At 46.9% G+C, this 18,021-nt stretch overlaps 1 protein-coding gene across 1 annotated transcript in view; it reads left to right on the forward strand.

Moving 5' to 3' along the window:
- Positions 1–18,021, forward strand: part of Parp12 (poly(ADP-ribose) polymerase family member 12) — a gene marked incomplete at its 5' end in the record, with an annotated part of 35,327 nt that continues 17,306 nt past the window's right edge. Inside the window, 6 exons of the mRNA XM_004629137.2 lie at positions 1–137; positions 3,283–3,418; positions 3,958–4,258; positions 5,928–6,029; positions 12,320–12,443; positions 15,542–15,728. Of these exons, the coding sequence (XP_004629194.1) occupies positions 1–137; positions 3,283–3,418; positions 3,958–4,258; positions 5,928–6,029; positions 12,320–12,443; positions 15,542–15,728 (987 nt within the window). The remainder of the gene's footprint in view (positions 138–3,282; positions 3,419–3,957; positions 4,259–5,927; positions 6,030–12,319; positions 12,444–15,541; positions 15,729–18,021) is intronic.

Here is an 18,021-nt window from a genome sequence, read left to right on the forward strand (position 1 = left end):
CGCGTGGTGCTGGCCGCGTCGGCGCTGCGCCTGTGCCGCGAGCACCTGGGCCCCAGGCCGGGCTGCGCGGGGCTGTGCGCGCAGCTGCACCTGTGCAAGTTCATGCTCTACGGCGCCTGCAAGTTCCTGCGGGCCGGGTGAGGAGGCGGCGAGCGTGGGGTGCGGTGGGGCAGGGCGCCGCCTTCATTTCCAGCCCCTCTGTAAGTTGAGGAGTCCAGGGGGAGGCCCTGCAGGGTACACCTTCATTCCTGTCACTAAACGTTTTTTGAGCCCGTCCGCAGTATCCGCTCGGAGGGAGTTGGGGGTCAGGTGGGGGCGTTTAGGTCGCTCTCCTAAAGCCCAGGGGCTTAGATATAGTGGGTACCTCGAGGGCCACCCAAGCACTGGCAGGGTGGGCGCGGGAGGGAAGCTGCGATGGCCCAGGGGACCCAGGGCAGCTCCAGGGCCCAGGTTTGCACTCAGCGTTGAGGACCAGACTGCGAGGACAGAGCTCTCTCTCTGCCTGGAAAGGACATAGAAATCAGGAAATCTGGCTCCCCCGCCCAGGTAGCCTCGTTCCTCCGGCTGCTTTCACCCCGTCCGCAGCGCACTTCCTGGTGTGCTCCATTAGTGTTTCAAGAATGAAAGAAGTTTTTTTTTTTTTTTTCTTCCATGCTGTTCCTCTTACTCCGTCACACCTCACTGTTTCTTACGTCTCAAAGTACTCAGCCTGCCTTTGACGCCAAATGTGGGAAACTTCCGCGGCACATCACGCCTGGCCGCCTCTAGTCTACGCGGTGGGCTTTTCAGCATCTTGGTGCAGGGGCAGGCTCAGGCTCAGGCTCAGGCTCGCTGTTCTGGTATAGTCTCTGTTCTTTGTGTCTGTATCCTGATTTTTTTTTTTTTTTAAGGACACCTGTCACGTTGGGTTAGGGCTGACCCTAATGACCTCCTTCTAACTTAATTTTCTCTTTCCAACCCTACCTCCAAATGTAGCCTCATCCTGAGGTTCAGGGAGGGAGTTAAGACTCCGACGTAGGAGAATAGGCTCAGTAGGTGGCTGAGGCTTTTCCTAAAGAATTTGGACCTCACCTTGAAGGTGATGGGGCCCATCCAGTGGCAGCAGACACAACCATCAAATGTGTGTTTTAGGAAGTGGTCTTAGCTAGTGCTGTGGATGCTGATTTAGAGGATGTCATGGGGACCACTTTGAAGCTAGTCCAGTTAGCTAGAATTTTATATCCTTTTTTCCCCTTTATTCTTCCTTTCTTTCCTTCTCATCCTGTCTCCTCCATCTCTCCTTCCCTTCCCCAACGTTTTTCTTTCTTTTTTTTTTTTTTTACAAGGAACCTGGCTGTCTTCAGCTGGTGCAATCTTTTTTATTTTTTTAAGTCTTTTTGAGACCAGGTCTCGTTGTGCAGTTCTGGCTCACTTTGTAGCTCAGGCTGGTCCCGATCTTGCAGTGATCCTCCTTCCTCAGCCTCCCTAGTGCTGGGATTACAGCTGTGCACTACCATGCCTGGCGTCTTTTGTCTTAACACAGCAGGCACCAACCACTTCTTACTCTAGTTGGGTCTACTAGCCTGGGTAGGTGCCTTGATCCTTGCAGTCATTCAGAGGTCCAGACTGATTGACCTAGGCTCCACCCTCCTCAGCTGTGGCTCTGAAGGGCCATGTAGGTATGGAGTCCTTTAGACAGCAGAGAGAATGAGAGGAGTGAAAGGCGTTTATGGGTAAGATCCAGAAGTGGTAAATGTCCACTTACATCCATTGACCAGAGGCTGGCTCATAACCCAACCCAGGTGCAGGAGGGCTGGGAAGTGTAGTCTCTAGGAACCAGCTGGCCACATAGCCGGTTAGACGGACTTTGCCAAGGGATGAGTGAGAAATTCTGCCAAGTTGAGTTGGAGATGGTGTGGAGAGGCTTTGGGAGCTAAGGCTGTCAGGGCTCTGCTCCTGCTGTGTGTTTAGAGAGCTGGAGAGTGGTTTAGTTTTTAGGTTTGAAGCTTGGGGCTGAGGCTGGGCACCTTACTTGCCCCTTAGGGAGATGGTGATGGTGTAGGCAGACTGTGGGCCCAGTGTCAGGAGTGGATGGACTCTGAGGAGAAGTCTGAGGCCTGGAGAGTGGAGGGTGAAGCCCCAGGGTAGAAGGAGCCAGGAGTCCTCTAATGAATCTGGTAGGATGCAGGTGGTGGCCCCGGTCTTTTGTTTTCCCAAAGTTTGGGGCCAGATTGGATCTGTTTTAGGAATCTGTGCTTCTGATATTTACTGGCCCAGGGGGCTGGAGTTTTTTCTTTTTCACTTCTCTTTTCCTCAGTTTTCACAGGGACTGACTTAGGGAAGAGATGTTATCCTGGGCCCTACAGTACAGGGTCCTGTCTCTTCCTTGGCAAGTAAACAATGTACTTTTGTTACATAGACATGCTGGGCTTGCTCAGGCTTGTGAGGAAGTATTCCTAAAAGACTGTCACCAAGAGTGATCTCACCAGCTGTGTAAGGTTGCTAAGGCCATCATGACAGAGTATCACTGGCCAGGTGGCTTAAGCATCAGTGTTTTTCCCCAATTCTGGAGGCTAGAAGTCTGAGGTGTTGGCAGGTTGCTTTCTTTTATATATAAATATATAAATATATATATCTATATATCTATATATAATACATATATTATGTATAGTATATGTTATGTATATTATAATATATATATATATATATATATATATATATATTTTATGCACTTAGTACGGGGTCTCACTACACAGATTGGACTTGTAGTGATCCTCCAGTTTTCAGCCTCCCAAGTGCTAGGATTAGAGGTGTGTGCCACCACTGCCAGTCTCAATCACTGTCTCGGTGTGCCCCTGGAGCAGGGCCAGCATGGCACTTCATGTGGGGGATGGAACTCCAGTCCTGCATCTGCCTAACTGGGTGCTTTAATCTGCTGAGCTATCTGGCCGGCCTTGGCGTTTTGCTTTCTTCTGAGCCAGTTCTACTTGGCTTCTAGATAGCCACCTTCTCACTGTGTTCTTGTATGGGCTTTCCTGTAATTGTCTGTCTTTGAATTTCCTTTTCTTCTAAGGACAGTAGTCATGTTGGGTTAGGGCTGCCCCTGATTACCTTACTCTAACTTAATTTCTTCTTCTTTTTTTGGTGCCAGTAATCAAATTCAGGACCTTGGCACTTGCCCAGCAGGTGCAGTCACCATTGAGCTATATCCTCAGAACCAGCCTCATTGTTAAGATTGTGATACATGAAGTATCACAGTGGGAGACCACTTTGGTCTGTAACACCATCTTTGCTGCTTTGCAGGAAGAACTGTAGGAACAGTCACAGCTTGATGACCGATCACAACGTGAGTGTGCTGAGAACTCACGGTGTTGACCACCTCAATTATAATGAGCTGTGCCAGCTCTTGTTTCAGAACGACCCTCTTCTTCTGCCGGAAGTGAGTGTCGGGGAAGGGGGCCATTTCTGTGCAGGTAATCAGGAAGCGGCCACAAGGTGGAGGATGGGGAAATATTATGGCTCAGGAGAAACCAAGGACTCCAGCTTGACTAAGAACCATGGAGAGAGACTTGGATTGAATTCCGACTGCTGATTCTAGGCCTGTGACTCGGGCCAACCTTGCACCTCTTTTCCATCCCCATCAGTTGGGGTGGTACATCCCTTGCAGGGCTTCTGTGAGAGAGGGGGAGCCTTTTGGGTCAGCACCTGCAGCTCAGGTGTTACAGAGCTGAGGGGTTGGGGCATGCATGCGCCCGCCCCACCGTGCGTGGCAGTGACTGGAAGCACACTGTTGGGTGCTGCAGATCTCAGTTGGTCTGTGCAGAAGCTGTCATCTTGAGGCTTGGATGGCCTCCTGTCTGGGCCCATGTGGATGATGAGGACAGGCCTTGGCCATAGGCCCTTATAGGACCGTGTTGGTGCGAGGTGTGTCATGGGAGTCCTTGCTGGGCTAATGTCTTTTAACTTTGCTGTCAACAGGTCTGCCTACATTACAACAAAGGGGATGGGCCCTTTGGTGGTTGTTCCTATCAAAAGCGGTGCATCAAACTCCATATCTGCCAGTACTACTTACAGGGAGAGTGCAAGTTTGGTACCAGCTGTAAGAGATGCCATGATTTCTCTAACTCTGAGAATCTGGAGAAGTTGAAGAAGTTGGGCATGAGCTCAGAACTGGTCCACAGGCTGCCTTCCATCTATAGAAATGCGCATGACATCAAGAATAAGAGCTCTGCCCCCACCAAGGCACCCCCTCCTTCTGCAGGCCCTCAGAAGACTTCTGGTAATGGTGGTAGGAATATTGCTGCAGGCTGGGTGGTGGGGGTGGTGTGGATTAATCCACACAGCCAGTAAATAGCGCATGAGATTTGGAGTGAGTCTGGGCTTCCTTTAGTGAAATAAGAGTTGAAGATCCTTTCCGAGGTAGGGGAATTGTGACGGTAAGATGAACTCATAGACGTGACTCGAAGATGTTCTAGGAAGCATGAGTTGGTGTTGATGGGGACTGAATTCTAGAGCTCCCTCATTTGCCCTGACGTGGGGGCCACGCTTCCTTTCCTGGGCAGGTGGCCCCCATTTCACTTTCCTGAGACTTGCCCGTCAGGAAGGAGCTTGAGAGTCAGCTTTACGGTGTCCTTTGCACTGTGGTCTGTTTTGATTTTACAAAACAAGAGGCATATTTGGGCTTGACCATCTTCCTGAGGTGAACAAATGGCACTCTTGTCCTTGTTGTAACTGTCCTCGGTCTGTGCTCCTCTGTAGTTCCTAGGCAGTGCTAGCCTGTAGTAACCACTTAGCATTTGTTGACTGAGTATGTTAGCATCTGAGTCGCACCTGTGCCTCCTGAGTACCGAGTTAGGTGCACTTGTGTAGCGGCAGAGCGAGCACCATTTTAATGGTTCACTTTCTCAATTGTCAAGTGATGGCCAGGATTACAAGCAGACATGCTTGTCACTCTAATCTTGAGTTTTATATCTAAAAGTTGTCCTTGCTCTGCATGGTAGTACATGCCTGTAATCCCAGGACTTGTGAGGCTGAGGCAGGAGGATTGCCATGAGTTCAAGGCTAGCCTGGACTGCATAATGACCCTGTCTCCAAGAAGTGCTTGCTCTGTTTCTTCCTTTACATTCTTCCTCAGTTTTTTTCCTGTGTTGATCTTTCCCAACTCCCAGAAGCTCAGAAGTAGACAGATTGTGCTTTAGATGGTCAAGAGTTGCAGTCGGATCAGGAGCTCCTTACAAAGGAAGAGGAGAGCCTACTCCTGAGCTGGGTTGGGTCCCACAAGCAGCCTTGCCTTGGGGAGAAGGAGGTGATGTTCATGGTGCCCCAGGTTGAGTTTGGGTTTTAATGACCAAACCTGGAAAATGAAATACAGATAATACAGTGACTTTTGATGCTATAAATAGGGAGAAGTTGTGATTGTATCTTGTATGCTTTTTTAGGGGTCTATGGATGGGGTAAATGAAATAGGTAAAGATTCATTGGAGTGCTACAGGAAAGGTAAATTTAGAAGGCACTTACTTGCACTTTTAATATTAAGAACCTTATAGGTAACTTGAAATTAATGAAGGAGGTTTCATTGGAGATGTAGACTTTTCATGTATTAACCACCTTCTTGGCTAGTGTTACCCAGTTCCAAGAGTTTGCTAACAGATACTGTATTCCATGCTCAGATAGTATACTTGGATCTGATTTATAAAGCGTCGCCTTGCACTTGCCCTCTGCTGTTGACTGGGATAGACAGCCAAAATTGAGGAAGGACCCCTCCACGGCATCTTGGTTTCGTAACAGTCATGTGACTGTGGGTCTCTGGCTGTTCCCTAGAAGTGCCCGCTTGCATACTTAGAGTGGTGTCATCCCTAGTAGGAGTAGTTCCATGAATTCTCCTTGTACTTTGAGCCACAGGCACCCTATATCAGATAAGCTTCTGTTTTTGTGGTATTTCTTTGTAGAAAAAAAAGACAGTTTGAGTTCTACATCCTCAGACACTCCGAGCCAAGAGGAGAGTGATCAGATTTGCTTGTACCATATCCGGAAAAGCTGCAGCTTTCACGGTAAGTGGGGTCTGGCTTGCCTCCCCCTCCTGTGAGAGGGGCTGCTTCCCATTCCTAGAATCCTGCTGTGAGACACGCCTGGCACTTTGACTGAAGCAGTGCTGAGGCTGTTTTCTTGGGGAGCTGAGGGTGGTAGAATTCTCTGAAACTTTTTAGAAGAGTCCTCAAATTTGATGCTGCTCTTAAAAAACTACCACCAAAGCCGGATGTGGTGGTATATCCTTGTAATCCCAGCTCTAGGAAGGCTGAGGCAGGAGGAGTATTGTGAGTTCAGTACTAGCCTGGGCTACAAAGTGAGCTCAAGGCCAGCCTGAGCTGCACAGCAAGACCCTGGCTCAAAAAGACAAGACAAAAATAAAAACAAACCCTTACTGGGGCCGGGGAGATGGCTCAGTGGAACAAGAGCTTCCCTGCAAGCGCAAGGGCCTGAGTTCAATCCACCACCAAAAAAAAACAAAACAAAAGAAAAAAAACCCTTACCAAAACTTGTTTCACTTTCAGTCTTTAAAAGTTATCCAAGTGATTCATGATTGTTTTCATTTTATGGAAGACTCAGGTAATACAGTGTAAAGCAGGACCTCCTCCTCTGCCCTTCCCCAAAGTTAAATATTGCTGTGTGGTTGTAATATTCTATTGGTTTCTTTTTTTTTTTTTTGGTGCCAGAAATCGAGTTCATGACCTCTCACTTGCCAGGCAGTTGCTGTGCCACTGAACTATATTTTTGGCCTTGTTTATTGATTTTTAAACAGAAACATGGTAACATATTACTCAGTTTGTACCTTTTACTTAAGAGTATGTTGTGGAGCTATTTTCCATGTGTAAATTTACTTCATTTTAAAAACAGCCATCTAGTATTCACTCCCAGCCATGGTCCTTTCCATAGACGCCTGGAAGTGAAATGCTAGGTCCAAGAACGTGTGCCATAGCAACATATATATTTCTATTTTAAAATCAAGATTGTTTAGATATAATTTATACAATAAAATGCACCCATTCAATATGTATTGTTACGAGTTTTGGTAAGTTTATATGCCGCGGTACAGTGATCAAGATAAGGAATAGTCCCTTGTCCCGATGCACCTTCAGTCATTCAAAGTCACCCTGTCAATTCACCAGGTCCAAAGATTCTTTTTTTTGAGGAACCATGGATTGAACACAGGCCCTTGCACTTGCCAGGCAAGTGCTTATTCAACTGAGCTAACTCCCTGGCCCCAAAAGATTTTTGTTCTACTTTTTGTCATGATAGGTTGTCTTTTCTAGAATTGTGTGTGAATGCAGTCATACAAGGAGGTGTTATCATGATTCTGAGCTAAAGTATCTCTCCCTTAGCCTTGTGTTTGGAGGTGGGGGCTTCTGGGGGGGGTTGGTTCATAGGGTGCTGTACTCATCAGTGGACTGATTCATGGGTGAGTTTGTAGCTTTGCACTGAGCTACATCCTGAGCTCTGTCTTATATTTTGAGTCAGGGCTTCACTTAGTTGCCCAAGTTAGGCTTGAATTGTCAGTTGCCCTGCTTTAGCCTCCTAGAGTGCTAGGATTATAGGTGTGCGCCAGCGTGTTTGATTCTAGGTATTTCATTTAAAATGCAGTCAGACAGTAATTAGTCATTTGTGACTTTTTTAGTTATTTGACCTTGTTGTTGAGTATGAGGAGTTTTATGTTTATTTATATTGAAAATCCATTCTTGGGGGTGGGGGAGATGGCTCAGAAGAATAAGCGCTTGCCTGGCAAGGGCCTGAGTTCAAATCCCTGGTTCCGAAAAAAAAAAAAAAAAATCCATTCTTTTAGTCTTTGATTTTTTTTTTTTTTTTTTATGTTTTTGAGACAGGGTCTTGATAAGCAGTTTGGGCTGGCCTTGTGCAGACTTTGTAGCCCAGGCTGGTCTCAGATTCACAGTGATCCTCCTACCTCAGCTTACCAAGTGCTGGGATTACAGACATGTGCCACCACTCCTGGCTTGTGTTTATTTTTATGATGTCTTCTCAATACATTTTAATGTTGATATGTGTTTAATATTTGTCTATGTTGTGTCTATTTTAATATCTTTTTATTTTCTTACTTTTTTTGTTGCCTAAAAGTATCGGCCTATTTCAAGACAAATACTCCCCTTGGTGGTTTCCGAGAGCCAGCTGGGTACAGCGTTGTGTTAGGTGCGCCCTAGTGCTCTCCTGGTGACTCAGACCCCTTTGCTTGGTGTTGCTGGCTGCCCTTCCGGTATTGTCCCTGTTGTGTTGGGTGATTCTCTATGGTCTGTAGAGTTGCACTTGGGAATGCTGTGTGTCTGTCAGCTTCCAGGAAGCTGATGTTGGTGCCAGGCCTCTGTCCCAGTGGATCAAGTAGGTGTGGCCTGCTGGGTAGGGCTGCTGCTGGTGTGTAGCCAGGGGCTGGGGCAGGGCTGGTGGCTGTCATCTGCTTTGCTTTCTGGGTAGCCTTTCTCACCACACTTGCATATTCATTTGGTTCTCTCTCTCCCTCTCTTTTTTTTTTTTTTTTGGCAGAACTGGGGATTGCACTCAGGCCATTGTGCTTGCCAGGCAAGCACTTATTCTACTGAGCTATCTCCCCAGCCCCTTGCATATTCATTTGGAAAACAAATAGTGAGCCTCCTGAATGTGGTACTTCCTGCATATTTTGCATGTGTTTTTGTCTCTTACATCAGTTTGATTTTGTCCATCTCATAGTTTAAGAATTCTGAAGTAATTCTGATTTTTTTTTTTTTTTTTTTTTTTGCGGTACCAGGGATTGAACTCAGGACCCTGCTCTTGCCAGGCAAGCGCTTATTCTACTGAGCTATTTCCCTGGCCAATTCTGATCTTTAGATGGCACTTTTTAGTGTTTTCCAGTGCTCTTGGGTTTGTTCTTCTTTCCAGTTGGTCATTTGAAGCAGGGTAGTGAAGAAGGGTGGGTGGGTGGCCGTGGTGCACTGCCTGTCAAACGTGTTTGATTTCTGTGGCTCATCTTCGACAAGGCCTATGCTCCAGAGTGCCCTGGTTAGGTGGGAAACAAAGCAGGGGAAGGAAAGAGTGAAAGGGCCGAAAGGGTCAGGGAAGAGGACAGAGGAGGACCTCGCACACCCCAGTGCCTTCCAGTGGTGAATGGCACAGCCTCCACACTCAGCTCTGGGCCCTCTTTTCTCAGTGCTTTCCTGGGGCCTTGGACTCTTTCCAAATAAGCACTGGTCTGCTGGGCCGTGTGGAATACCCCTTCCCAGGGGTGCTTTTTGGCAGGGAGAGCTTTGCTTCGGGCTCCCCAGAGCTTGCCTGTGCCGGGGTTTGTAGCTGTAGCATCAGTCTGGGGTGCGCCATAGAGGCCTCCCTGCTCTCCCCCTAGATCCTTTCTTTTAGTGGACTTGAGGGAGGGAGCACAAGCTTTTACCTGGTCATGACCTCTGGACTGCTACTTTATCTGCGCTGGCCTTCATTAGCCTCTCTACACACTCACACATTCCTTGTCCAAAGTGCAAGAGAGCACTTTGGCTGGGGCGCACTGTCTGTGCAGATTGGAGGCTCCAGCGTAGCCACGCCTGCCTTGCTGGGCTTCATGATCTCCTCGCTTGGTTCTCTTCTCTTGGTCCCCCTCTCTTGGTCTCTTAGCCCGCTTGACCTAGTGCTTGTTGCTACCCAGGCCTGGGCTGACAAACCTTAGCAACACTCTCACTTTCTTCCTACTTCCCTATTGTAGTTCCCTTTTGCAGTCTGGGAAAGAGCTAGCATTGAGGTGTGCGTGAAGAATGCAGAATCCCTGAACCACACACAACAAAAGCAAATAGGCTGGGTGTGGTGTCACACCCCTTTAATCCCAGCAGGAGGGAGGCTGAGGCAGAAGGAATGCAGATTTGATCCTGCATGGGCAATTTAGTGAGGAAGGTACCGTCTTAAAATAAAAGACTTAATAAGGGCTGAGGGTTTGTTGTATCTGGCTCCTGGTTAGGAAACCGAAGATGTCACCTCTGGGCCACCAGCACTGCTGCTCTGGGATTGTAACTCAGCCCCAGTAAAAAATTAGAGGGACAAAGTTTAACTAAAGGAAAACACTTTATTTGTAAAGAGGAAAAGGAAGGGGAGGAAAGGAGGACCCGTGGGTATTTGTTCCCAGTGTTTTTAAAGGGCGATCAAAAGCCTTCCCCAGCCCAGAAGGTGCCCTGACTGCACTGGCTGCCCCACAGCTCTGCCTGCTTTTCTTCCAGCAGCCTGCACACAGCTTCTTTGTGTCAGCCTGTCCCAGACCTGCCTCTCAAGGCCTTCCCTGTGGGTTGGGGTCTAGTTGCTAGGGGATGTGCGTGCCTTATTCTTGGTTAGCTTAGAGTTGGTAAGGGCCTGTGTGGGTAGCTGTTGTGCTCTGCCATGCCTTCAGCTCGAGTAATGTAGTGACTCCAGCGTGAACACACACGTATGTAAGTGTACGTGTTGGTGCACAGGTGAGTACATCCTGCCTTAATGAAGTCAGCGCCCTGTCCCCCGTATTTTATTGGAGTTGGGGGCAGCTCTTTCCTTGTGCGCTCAGCTTCTGTCTTGTGTCCTGCCAGGCAGCTCTTTCTCTGGTCTCTTGGTGCAAGTCTCAAGGCCATTTGGTGCCTTTCTTTATCAGTTTTATTTTTGTTGTTCTTTTGTTCTACCCCCATCTTTGACCTGCTTCCTAGAAGAAGCCTAGGTACACCAGTACACTTGTGCCTTTTCCACTTAGCAAACTAGATGTAGGTGTTCAACTTTTTTTGGACTGTGTAATATGTTCTTTCTTTTTTTTTGTTTTTTGAGACAGGGTTTTGCAGTGTAGCCCAGGCTGGCTTCAAACTCAAGTGATCCCTTGATCTCAGCCTCCTGAATGCTAGGATTATAGGCAAGCATCACCACAGCTGACAGGAATATGTAATATACTATTGTGGGTGTTTTTTTTTTTTTTTTTTCTTGTCTTTGACAGTTGCTATGCAGTTCAGCCTGGCCTTAAACTTGGTTTGTAGCCCAGGGGGCTGGGGATTTGGCTCAGTGGTAGAATGCTTGCCTAGCAAGCTAGAAGCCCTGGGTTCAGTCCTTGGCACCAAAAACAAAAAATAAACCTCCCCTAAAAAACAATTCAACCAAAAAAATACAGTAAAAATCAGAAAAGACCAAAAACAAACAAGGCAACTTTGTAGCCCACACTGGTCGCAAGCTGACCTTGGTTCTCCTGCCCCAGCCTCCTGAGTGCTGTGATCACAGTTGTGTGCCACCACATTGGACTTTTCATTGTGCCCAAACACCTACATCTAGTTAGGTGGAAAAGGTATGAGTGTGCTAGTGTACCTGTAGAGCTAATGTGAAGGGACATGTGGCACAGTACACGCAGATACACATGCTGGCCTCGAACTTGCAGCAGTCCTCCTGCCTCAGCCTCCCGAGTACTGGGATTATAGAAGTGTGCCACCTCACCTGGCTTGTATTACATTCTGTGGTTCAGAATTACAAATATACAAGTCCTTCCTCCTCGTTGTCACCCACTCGTCAGCTCTCCTGCATAGGAAGGAGTGCCTGCACACACGGTGTGTTCAGTCAGAGTAACTCTAATCCTTTTTCTGTTTCTCCCAGGAGTTCTGTGTTCCTTCCTGGGCAGGTGCCCTTCCCCTTGTTGTGTGTCAGTGGTGATCCTTGGGAGCTCTGCGGTCCTGTTTGTCCTTTCCATCCTTTCAGCCGTCCTGGTCCCCTGTAGGGGGATAGCAGAACTTATGGAGGCAACAGCAAGGCAGGGCTGGGTGTGTGGGGCTGTATTCCAGTGACAGGGCAGAGGCAGGCTCCCACATACCCAGTGCCTAGGGACTGTGCAGAAAGGATGCAGTTGTGGGAGGGACCCAGGCAGGGGACGGGAGGCTGCAGACATGGGCGGGATGGTGGTGGGCATAAGGGTCTGTGCGGACAGGGGAAGGGGCGAGGCTGCTGGCCACCAGAGATCTGAGCAGATCTCTGGTGGAGACAAATCAGGCACCTGCCCATCCCCATGACATCAACTACCGTCTGCCAGGGTGCGGACCTTTGGCCTGTGACCAGCTTCTTTACAATCAAATGACATTCCTAGGTGATACAGCTTATATAATCCATACTTCTAAAAATCAACATAAGATCCTGTTAATAAGGAAGATAAGAAGCAAGATGTGTGTAAGAAGAAACCCAGTATGTCAGGCTCTAAATGCACACTAATAAGACAGACTTCCTCAGAACTTCCAGATTACTCTGAGGCCAGTGGCTGCACTGTGCTCCCTGATCAACCACAGGCCTGCTGCTGTGTCTGCCAGCTGTCTTACTACTTTCCTTTCTGTTTTAGACAAGTGCCACAGAGTTCATTTCCATTTGCCTTATCGGTGGCAGTTTCTGGATGGTGACAAATGGAAGGATTTGGACAAAATGGAGCTTATCGAAGCAGCCTACTGCAATCCCGAAGGAGACAAGTAGGCATTGTCCCTTGTTCCAGGGTTAGGCTTTGGTGTGTGGTGTGGGGAGTTCAAACAGCAGACATTATTTTTGGTGGTCTTAACACCCCATATGTGTGCATACATGCATGTTCACATATGCAGACACGAATATGCAGCCTAGGCTGGCGGTACACACTGGACCAGAAGTGAGAGGGTCATGTCGGCAGTTTGTGGCTCTGTTCACCTACTGTCAAAGAGAGCTGGGAGATGGTACTAAGACCAAGTGAGTTCTTAATTATTTGCTATTTAATTGACTGGTCATGTTTTATTCATTTATTACTACAGAAAAGCCAGAGGTGGTAAGTTTTGAAATTTTAGCCTTTTCTTTAAAATTATGCAGCTAACGAGGGCTGGCCAAATAGCTCAGCAGATTAAAGTGCCTGCAAGCAGGCGCAGGGGTCAGGGGTTCAATCCCGGGGCCTGCCATGCCAGCCCTGCGCCCGGGACACGCTGAGACAGCAATTGAGACTGGGCATGGTAATCCCAGCTCTTGGGAGACTGTAAACAGGAGGATCACTATGAGTCCAATCTAGTAGTGAGACCCTGAACACCCTGTAGACCCTTCCCTAAAATACAAAAAAAAATAATAATAAATTATGCAGCTCACCTGTTCATTGTTTAATCTTTAGTTTTTATTAATGTGAATATATCTCTGTATTTCTGCTTGGTTAGTATAGAATAAATAGGGAAGTAGCCTCATTTTCAGATACTTATAATGTGGGTTAAACTTGCTGAAGTGTGTTTCCATTTGAATATGTAAAGTAACTTTCAGCTTGGAGTGAGTTATTTGCAAGTTGCTGTTGGTTAAGTATGTGAAACAAGTTATTCCCCTTAGAAGGATTAAATGGCTCACATACCACCCATAGTCTTTGTTTCTAGACGAAATTTATACACACCAGTGTGCACACATTAAGTGTAAAGCTCAGTGAGTTTTGACTCGTGTGCAGTCAAGTAGCGAACACTTGAAAGAGATATAAGGTGTTTTGTCACCTTGGAGGTGTCCCCTCCAGGGACTCCGCCTCCAGGCTACACAATTCTGACATTTGTTGAGCAGATTAATCTTGCTGGTCTTTCAGTTCTTAGGAACAAAAGCACCTGGTCTGTGTGTGTGTGTGCGCGCGTGCACATGCGCGCTTACACACCTGCCTGTGCTGTTGGCCTCACCCTGTTGTGCTGGCCTTTTGTGTACACGCAGGAGTTTCTAGGGGTAATGGGGTGATGTCCACAGGCAGCTACTGGCAGGTGAGCTGTGCCCATCCTTGGCTCTAACAGGTGATGCCAGGCTGCTCTGCAGGGTGACTAGTGCCTTTCCACGCTCACGGCCGTCTCTGTTACCATGTGCCCCTCACATGGGCAGCGTCTGATGCTGACGGGCCTGGTTGGGACTGTGTGCTCCTTTCCTTGGCCCGATGCCTGTTAGGATACTCTCCACATGTCCATTGGCTGTTTCATAGCTGTGAGGTGTCCACCCTTGTTGTTGCGCTGTTTGAGGAGGAGGAACAGCTATGTTTTTGTCTGTTTATTTTAAGGAATTCTCTACACTTCTGGATATTAAATGTGGAGTAAAAGTAAGTTGTGATGGGCACCAGGGTGGCAGGTACACCACGGTGGGTGGTCTGTGTATTCGAACCATGTTGTCTTGCTGGGTAGAACGTTGTGGGAAGTTCTAGTGTCTCCAAGGCAGAGCCCATCTTTTATTCCCATTCAAATTGTCTTGGTTTTTCTGGCATTTGGCTCCTTAGAAATACTTTCTGTGTATTTATTTGGGTATGAGAATGCTAATGTGTAGCCTTTCATGGTCTGATTGTCTCTGTCAACTACATTATCTCTAGTTGTCTGATTTTCACATACGTTAGCTTTCAGGTTATGTTGCATGAAACCTTGTGGAAATTCTCTTGAGGTCTGAAGGTGAATTCCTCAGATTTGTGTTTGGGACCTGCTGCCTTTAAAAGCGAGTTCTCACATAAAAGTGAGATTCTGCCTAAATAAAGCTTATGGACACTTGGCTTGCTCGTGTGCCTGGGGAGTTTTTACAGAAGTGAGTGTCTCTCTCCCTCTGTCTGTATCTCTGTCTTCCTACCCCTCTCTCTTTGTTGCTTTTTGAGACAGGGTCTCACTGTATAGCTAGCTATGCTGGCCTCAGACTCTTGGTAATCCTCCTACATCAGCCTCCCGAGTGCTGGGATTACAGGCAGGCGCTACTGTGCCTCTTACCTTCCTTTATTTCCTGCTTTCTGACTGCTAAAATGGGGCTCTCCGTGGCTACTTGCTGACACCACCTGTGGGTGGCTGCTGGCCTCCGCACACAGTCATCTGCCTGGCCTCTGGCTCCCTCTGGGCTTCGGGCAGTGCGTGGTTGACGGGGGAGCCCATCCTGGCACACTGCAGGCTGCTCCCCTAGCGCTGTCCATTGACCGTGGGACCGTGGGCGTGTTTGTTGGCTTTCTGGTCTCGGGTTCCCCACCTGTGACGTGGGCTCAGCCTCGCCTCTAGGGTTGTGAAGATACACAATGAGAGGGTCAGGCTCACATGTGGACGCTCAGTATGTGCTGACTCCGTAGTTCTTTCGCTTTCTAAGGATTCCCTTGTTGCCAGGTTGGCAGGACATTTTATTATTTTTTTCCTTCATGGTGTGTGAATTGAACCTAGGGTCCTGCACATGCTAGGCAATTGTTCTAGGGTGGAGTCACACTCCCGGTCTCAGTGCATTTTGAAAAAGCATACCTTGGGGCCAGGCAGAGAGCTCAGTGGTAGAGTGCTTGCCTGGCAAAGCATGAGATCCTGAGTTCAATTCCTGGTACAAAAGAAAAAATATCTTAACCAGCATGTTTTGTTTTGTAATATGAACTGTTTTCATGAATGATCAACATCTTTATTAATCTGATTTTATTTTTGTGCAGTAGAACTGTTCTTAAAAAGCAGTTTTCCCTACCTCTGGAAACATTTCTAAAAAACGGATGTGACCCATTTAATACTTGCATTCCTAATGGTGTGTTCCCTGGGATAGAGGCTGAGGGAGGCTTACACTGGTTGGGTGGGTGCGGTGTTTAGTCTGCCTGTGTTTTCTCTTTCAGGATTGTGTGTGCTGCTTGTGGCCACACCTGTACCCTGCACTTCAACTCCATGAAGTTTGGCACTGCCCAGGCTCGCCGCCTCTCCACGGCCTCCTCGGTCACCAAACCCCCTTACTTCATCCTCACCACTGACTGGCTTTGGTATTGGATTGATGAGTTTGGCTCTTGGCAGGAATATGGGAAACAAGTAAGTGTGAAGGAAGGGTGTGACAAGAACACGAGGATTAGGAGGGGTGTTCTTGATGGAGCAAGGATCCCCAGGCCCCACATCTCCAGTGGCCTGGGGGCGTCTTGGCAGAAGGAGGTGATTGGGAGTTGGTGTATGTGAGCATCCTTCCTTGAACACTTGCGCTTCCCGTGACTCCTAAGAACTGAATGACAAAAAGTGGCATGAAATTAGCTTTGTTCATTTTTTTTGTTTTGTTTTTGTGCTGGGTCTTACTACAGCTCCGACTTGTGCTGCCTCCCCAGTGCTGGGATTATAGGCAGGCATGCGCCACCACACCCGGACTCCATCACTGGCTCAACATGCCCAAGGGTGGGGCTAACAGAACATGAGGTGCCAGGGATTGAACCCCGGCCCCTGCGCTTGCCCAAGCAAGCACTTCATCCACTGAGCTATCTTGCCAGCCCTTGTTCATTTGTTTTGTTGAATGGGATAGAAAGACACATTTACGTTTCTTCCTTGTTAATGGAGAGCTCCAGAGCTAATGCTTAGGTGTGCTTAGGTAGCTGTGGTGTGAAGTTTTCAGCTTGCTTTTCTCCGCTGTTTGTGCAACTTTCTCAAAGGTGGGTAAAAATAGAAAATTGAATCCTGTCAGGAATTGATGTGTAGTCCTGGTCAGATGGCTGCTGCCAGCAGTGAGGAAGTGTTCTGGTTAGATGTGATTAAAGAAAGCCCCTGGTCACTTGCAGAGGGACAAGATTAGGGGCCCTTCACTTGGCCGTATGGCCTGGTCCTTCTTATACCCTCTGCATTATGGGAAACTGTATTAAAGCACCTGTTTCTTGGTTTTTTTTTTTTTTTTTTTTTTTTTTTTTTTTTTTTTGTATTTTAGGGAAGGGTCTACAGGGTACTCAGGGTCTCACTACTAGATCAGACTTACTACTTAGATCTGCCTGTTTACAGCCTCCCAAGAGCTGGGATTACAGGCGTGCATCACTACACCCAGTGTCAATTGCCATCTCAGCGTGCCCCAGGGGCGGGGCTAGCACCGCGCGCCTGGGGATCGAACCCTGGCTTCTGTGCCTGCTTGCAAGTGCTTTAATCCTCTAAGCTGTTTAGCCAGCCCTTTTTGTTATTTACTTTTTTAAACTATAAAATATTCTTTATTTTTTCATGTTTTTCATTTTTTTCTGAATTCATTTGCATTTCTGACAAACTGTAGTCTCTTTTTAGGGATCTGATTATTCTAAACATTTTTGCTGTTTTGTTTTGTTTTAAATAGGCCTGCTTCAGATTCACTTGCTCATGATTCTTTCACTTCCTGGTAAGATTCTTTTCCTTTTCTGCTTGACCTGGCCTTTTGTTCTGTTCATATTTGCCAGCTCTTACCTTCTCCTAGAGTGGAAGAGATCTCTTTCTCCTTTTAAGAGTGTTGAATGACTAATTGGAAATGTATTCCACTGCTGTAATAGAAGTGTTCCTGGTCTTGTTGATGTGCCAAGTTTTGAAGTTGCCAGATGGAAGGAGTTAAAAATCTCTACACTTGTTCTTGACCCTGGAAATAAGATAGCTTTACATGCTTCTCATAGAAAACCATGGTGTGATAATGCTACTGCTGATGGCTGCCAGCACACTCACTCGCAGTTAGAGCTCAGAGGAACAAGGAACAAGTTGCTTTTGCTTTTAGAATAAGTATTCCCTCAAATAATGTACAGATATACATACAAAAACTTTTATTTTCTTTTTCTTTTTTTAGAAAATTTTATTTTATTATTTTATTTTTTCCCATAATTTTATTGAGAGACAAATAGCAATGAGACAGTTTCAAATCAAATGGTAGGACAGTTTCAATAATTAACACATTGCATATTCTCTTCCTAGTGGTTATTTGCTGTACAAGATGCAGACATGATATCCTGTTTACAGACACTATTACAACAAATCCCTCTGTTCATTAAGAGAATGTAACTATATATCTATCCTAGCCTTTTTGAATACACAGATACAAAATGGACATTCATCTGTATCCCCTTTTTTGTTTAGTTCCGTCATTTGAATATTATAGGTGTGTTAACTCAGCAAAATATTCTAAAAGAGTCCACTAATCTCTAATAGTATTGTGTCTTCCCGCTTGACTGGCAGTGTCAGACATTGTTGACCTGAGTCCCCTACAGCTCAACACAACAGCATGGCTTTACTTCTTATACTTGGTTGTTATACTTTTCTGCTGGATGGTTAAGACCAAGATAAAGCAAGACCTATGCAACAAGAGTTGTAGCTTTTGGATCTGATAAGGTCAGTCAAATCCCCTCAG

The sequence above is a fragment of the Octodon degus genome, unplaced genomic scaffold, assembly GCF_000260255.1.
Source record: "Octodon degus isolate 3935 unplaced genomic scaffold, OctDeg1.0 scaffold00027, whole genome shotgun sequence".
In the NCBI taxonomy this organism is placed as follows: domain Eukaryota; kingdom Metazoa; phylum Chordata; class Mammalia; order Rodentia; family Octodontidae; genus Octodon; species Octodon degus.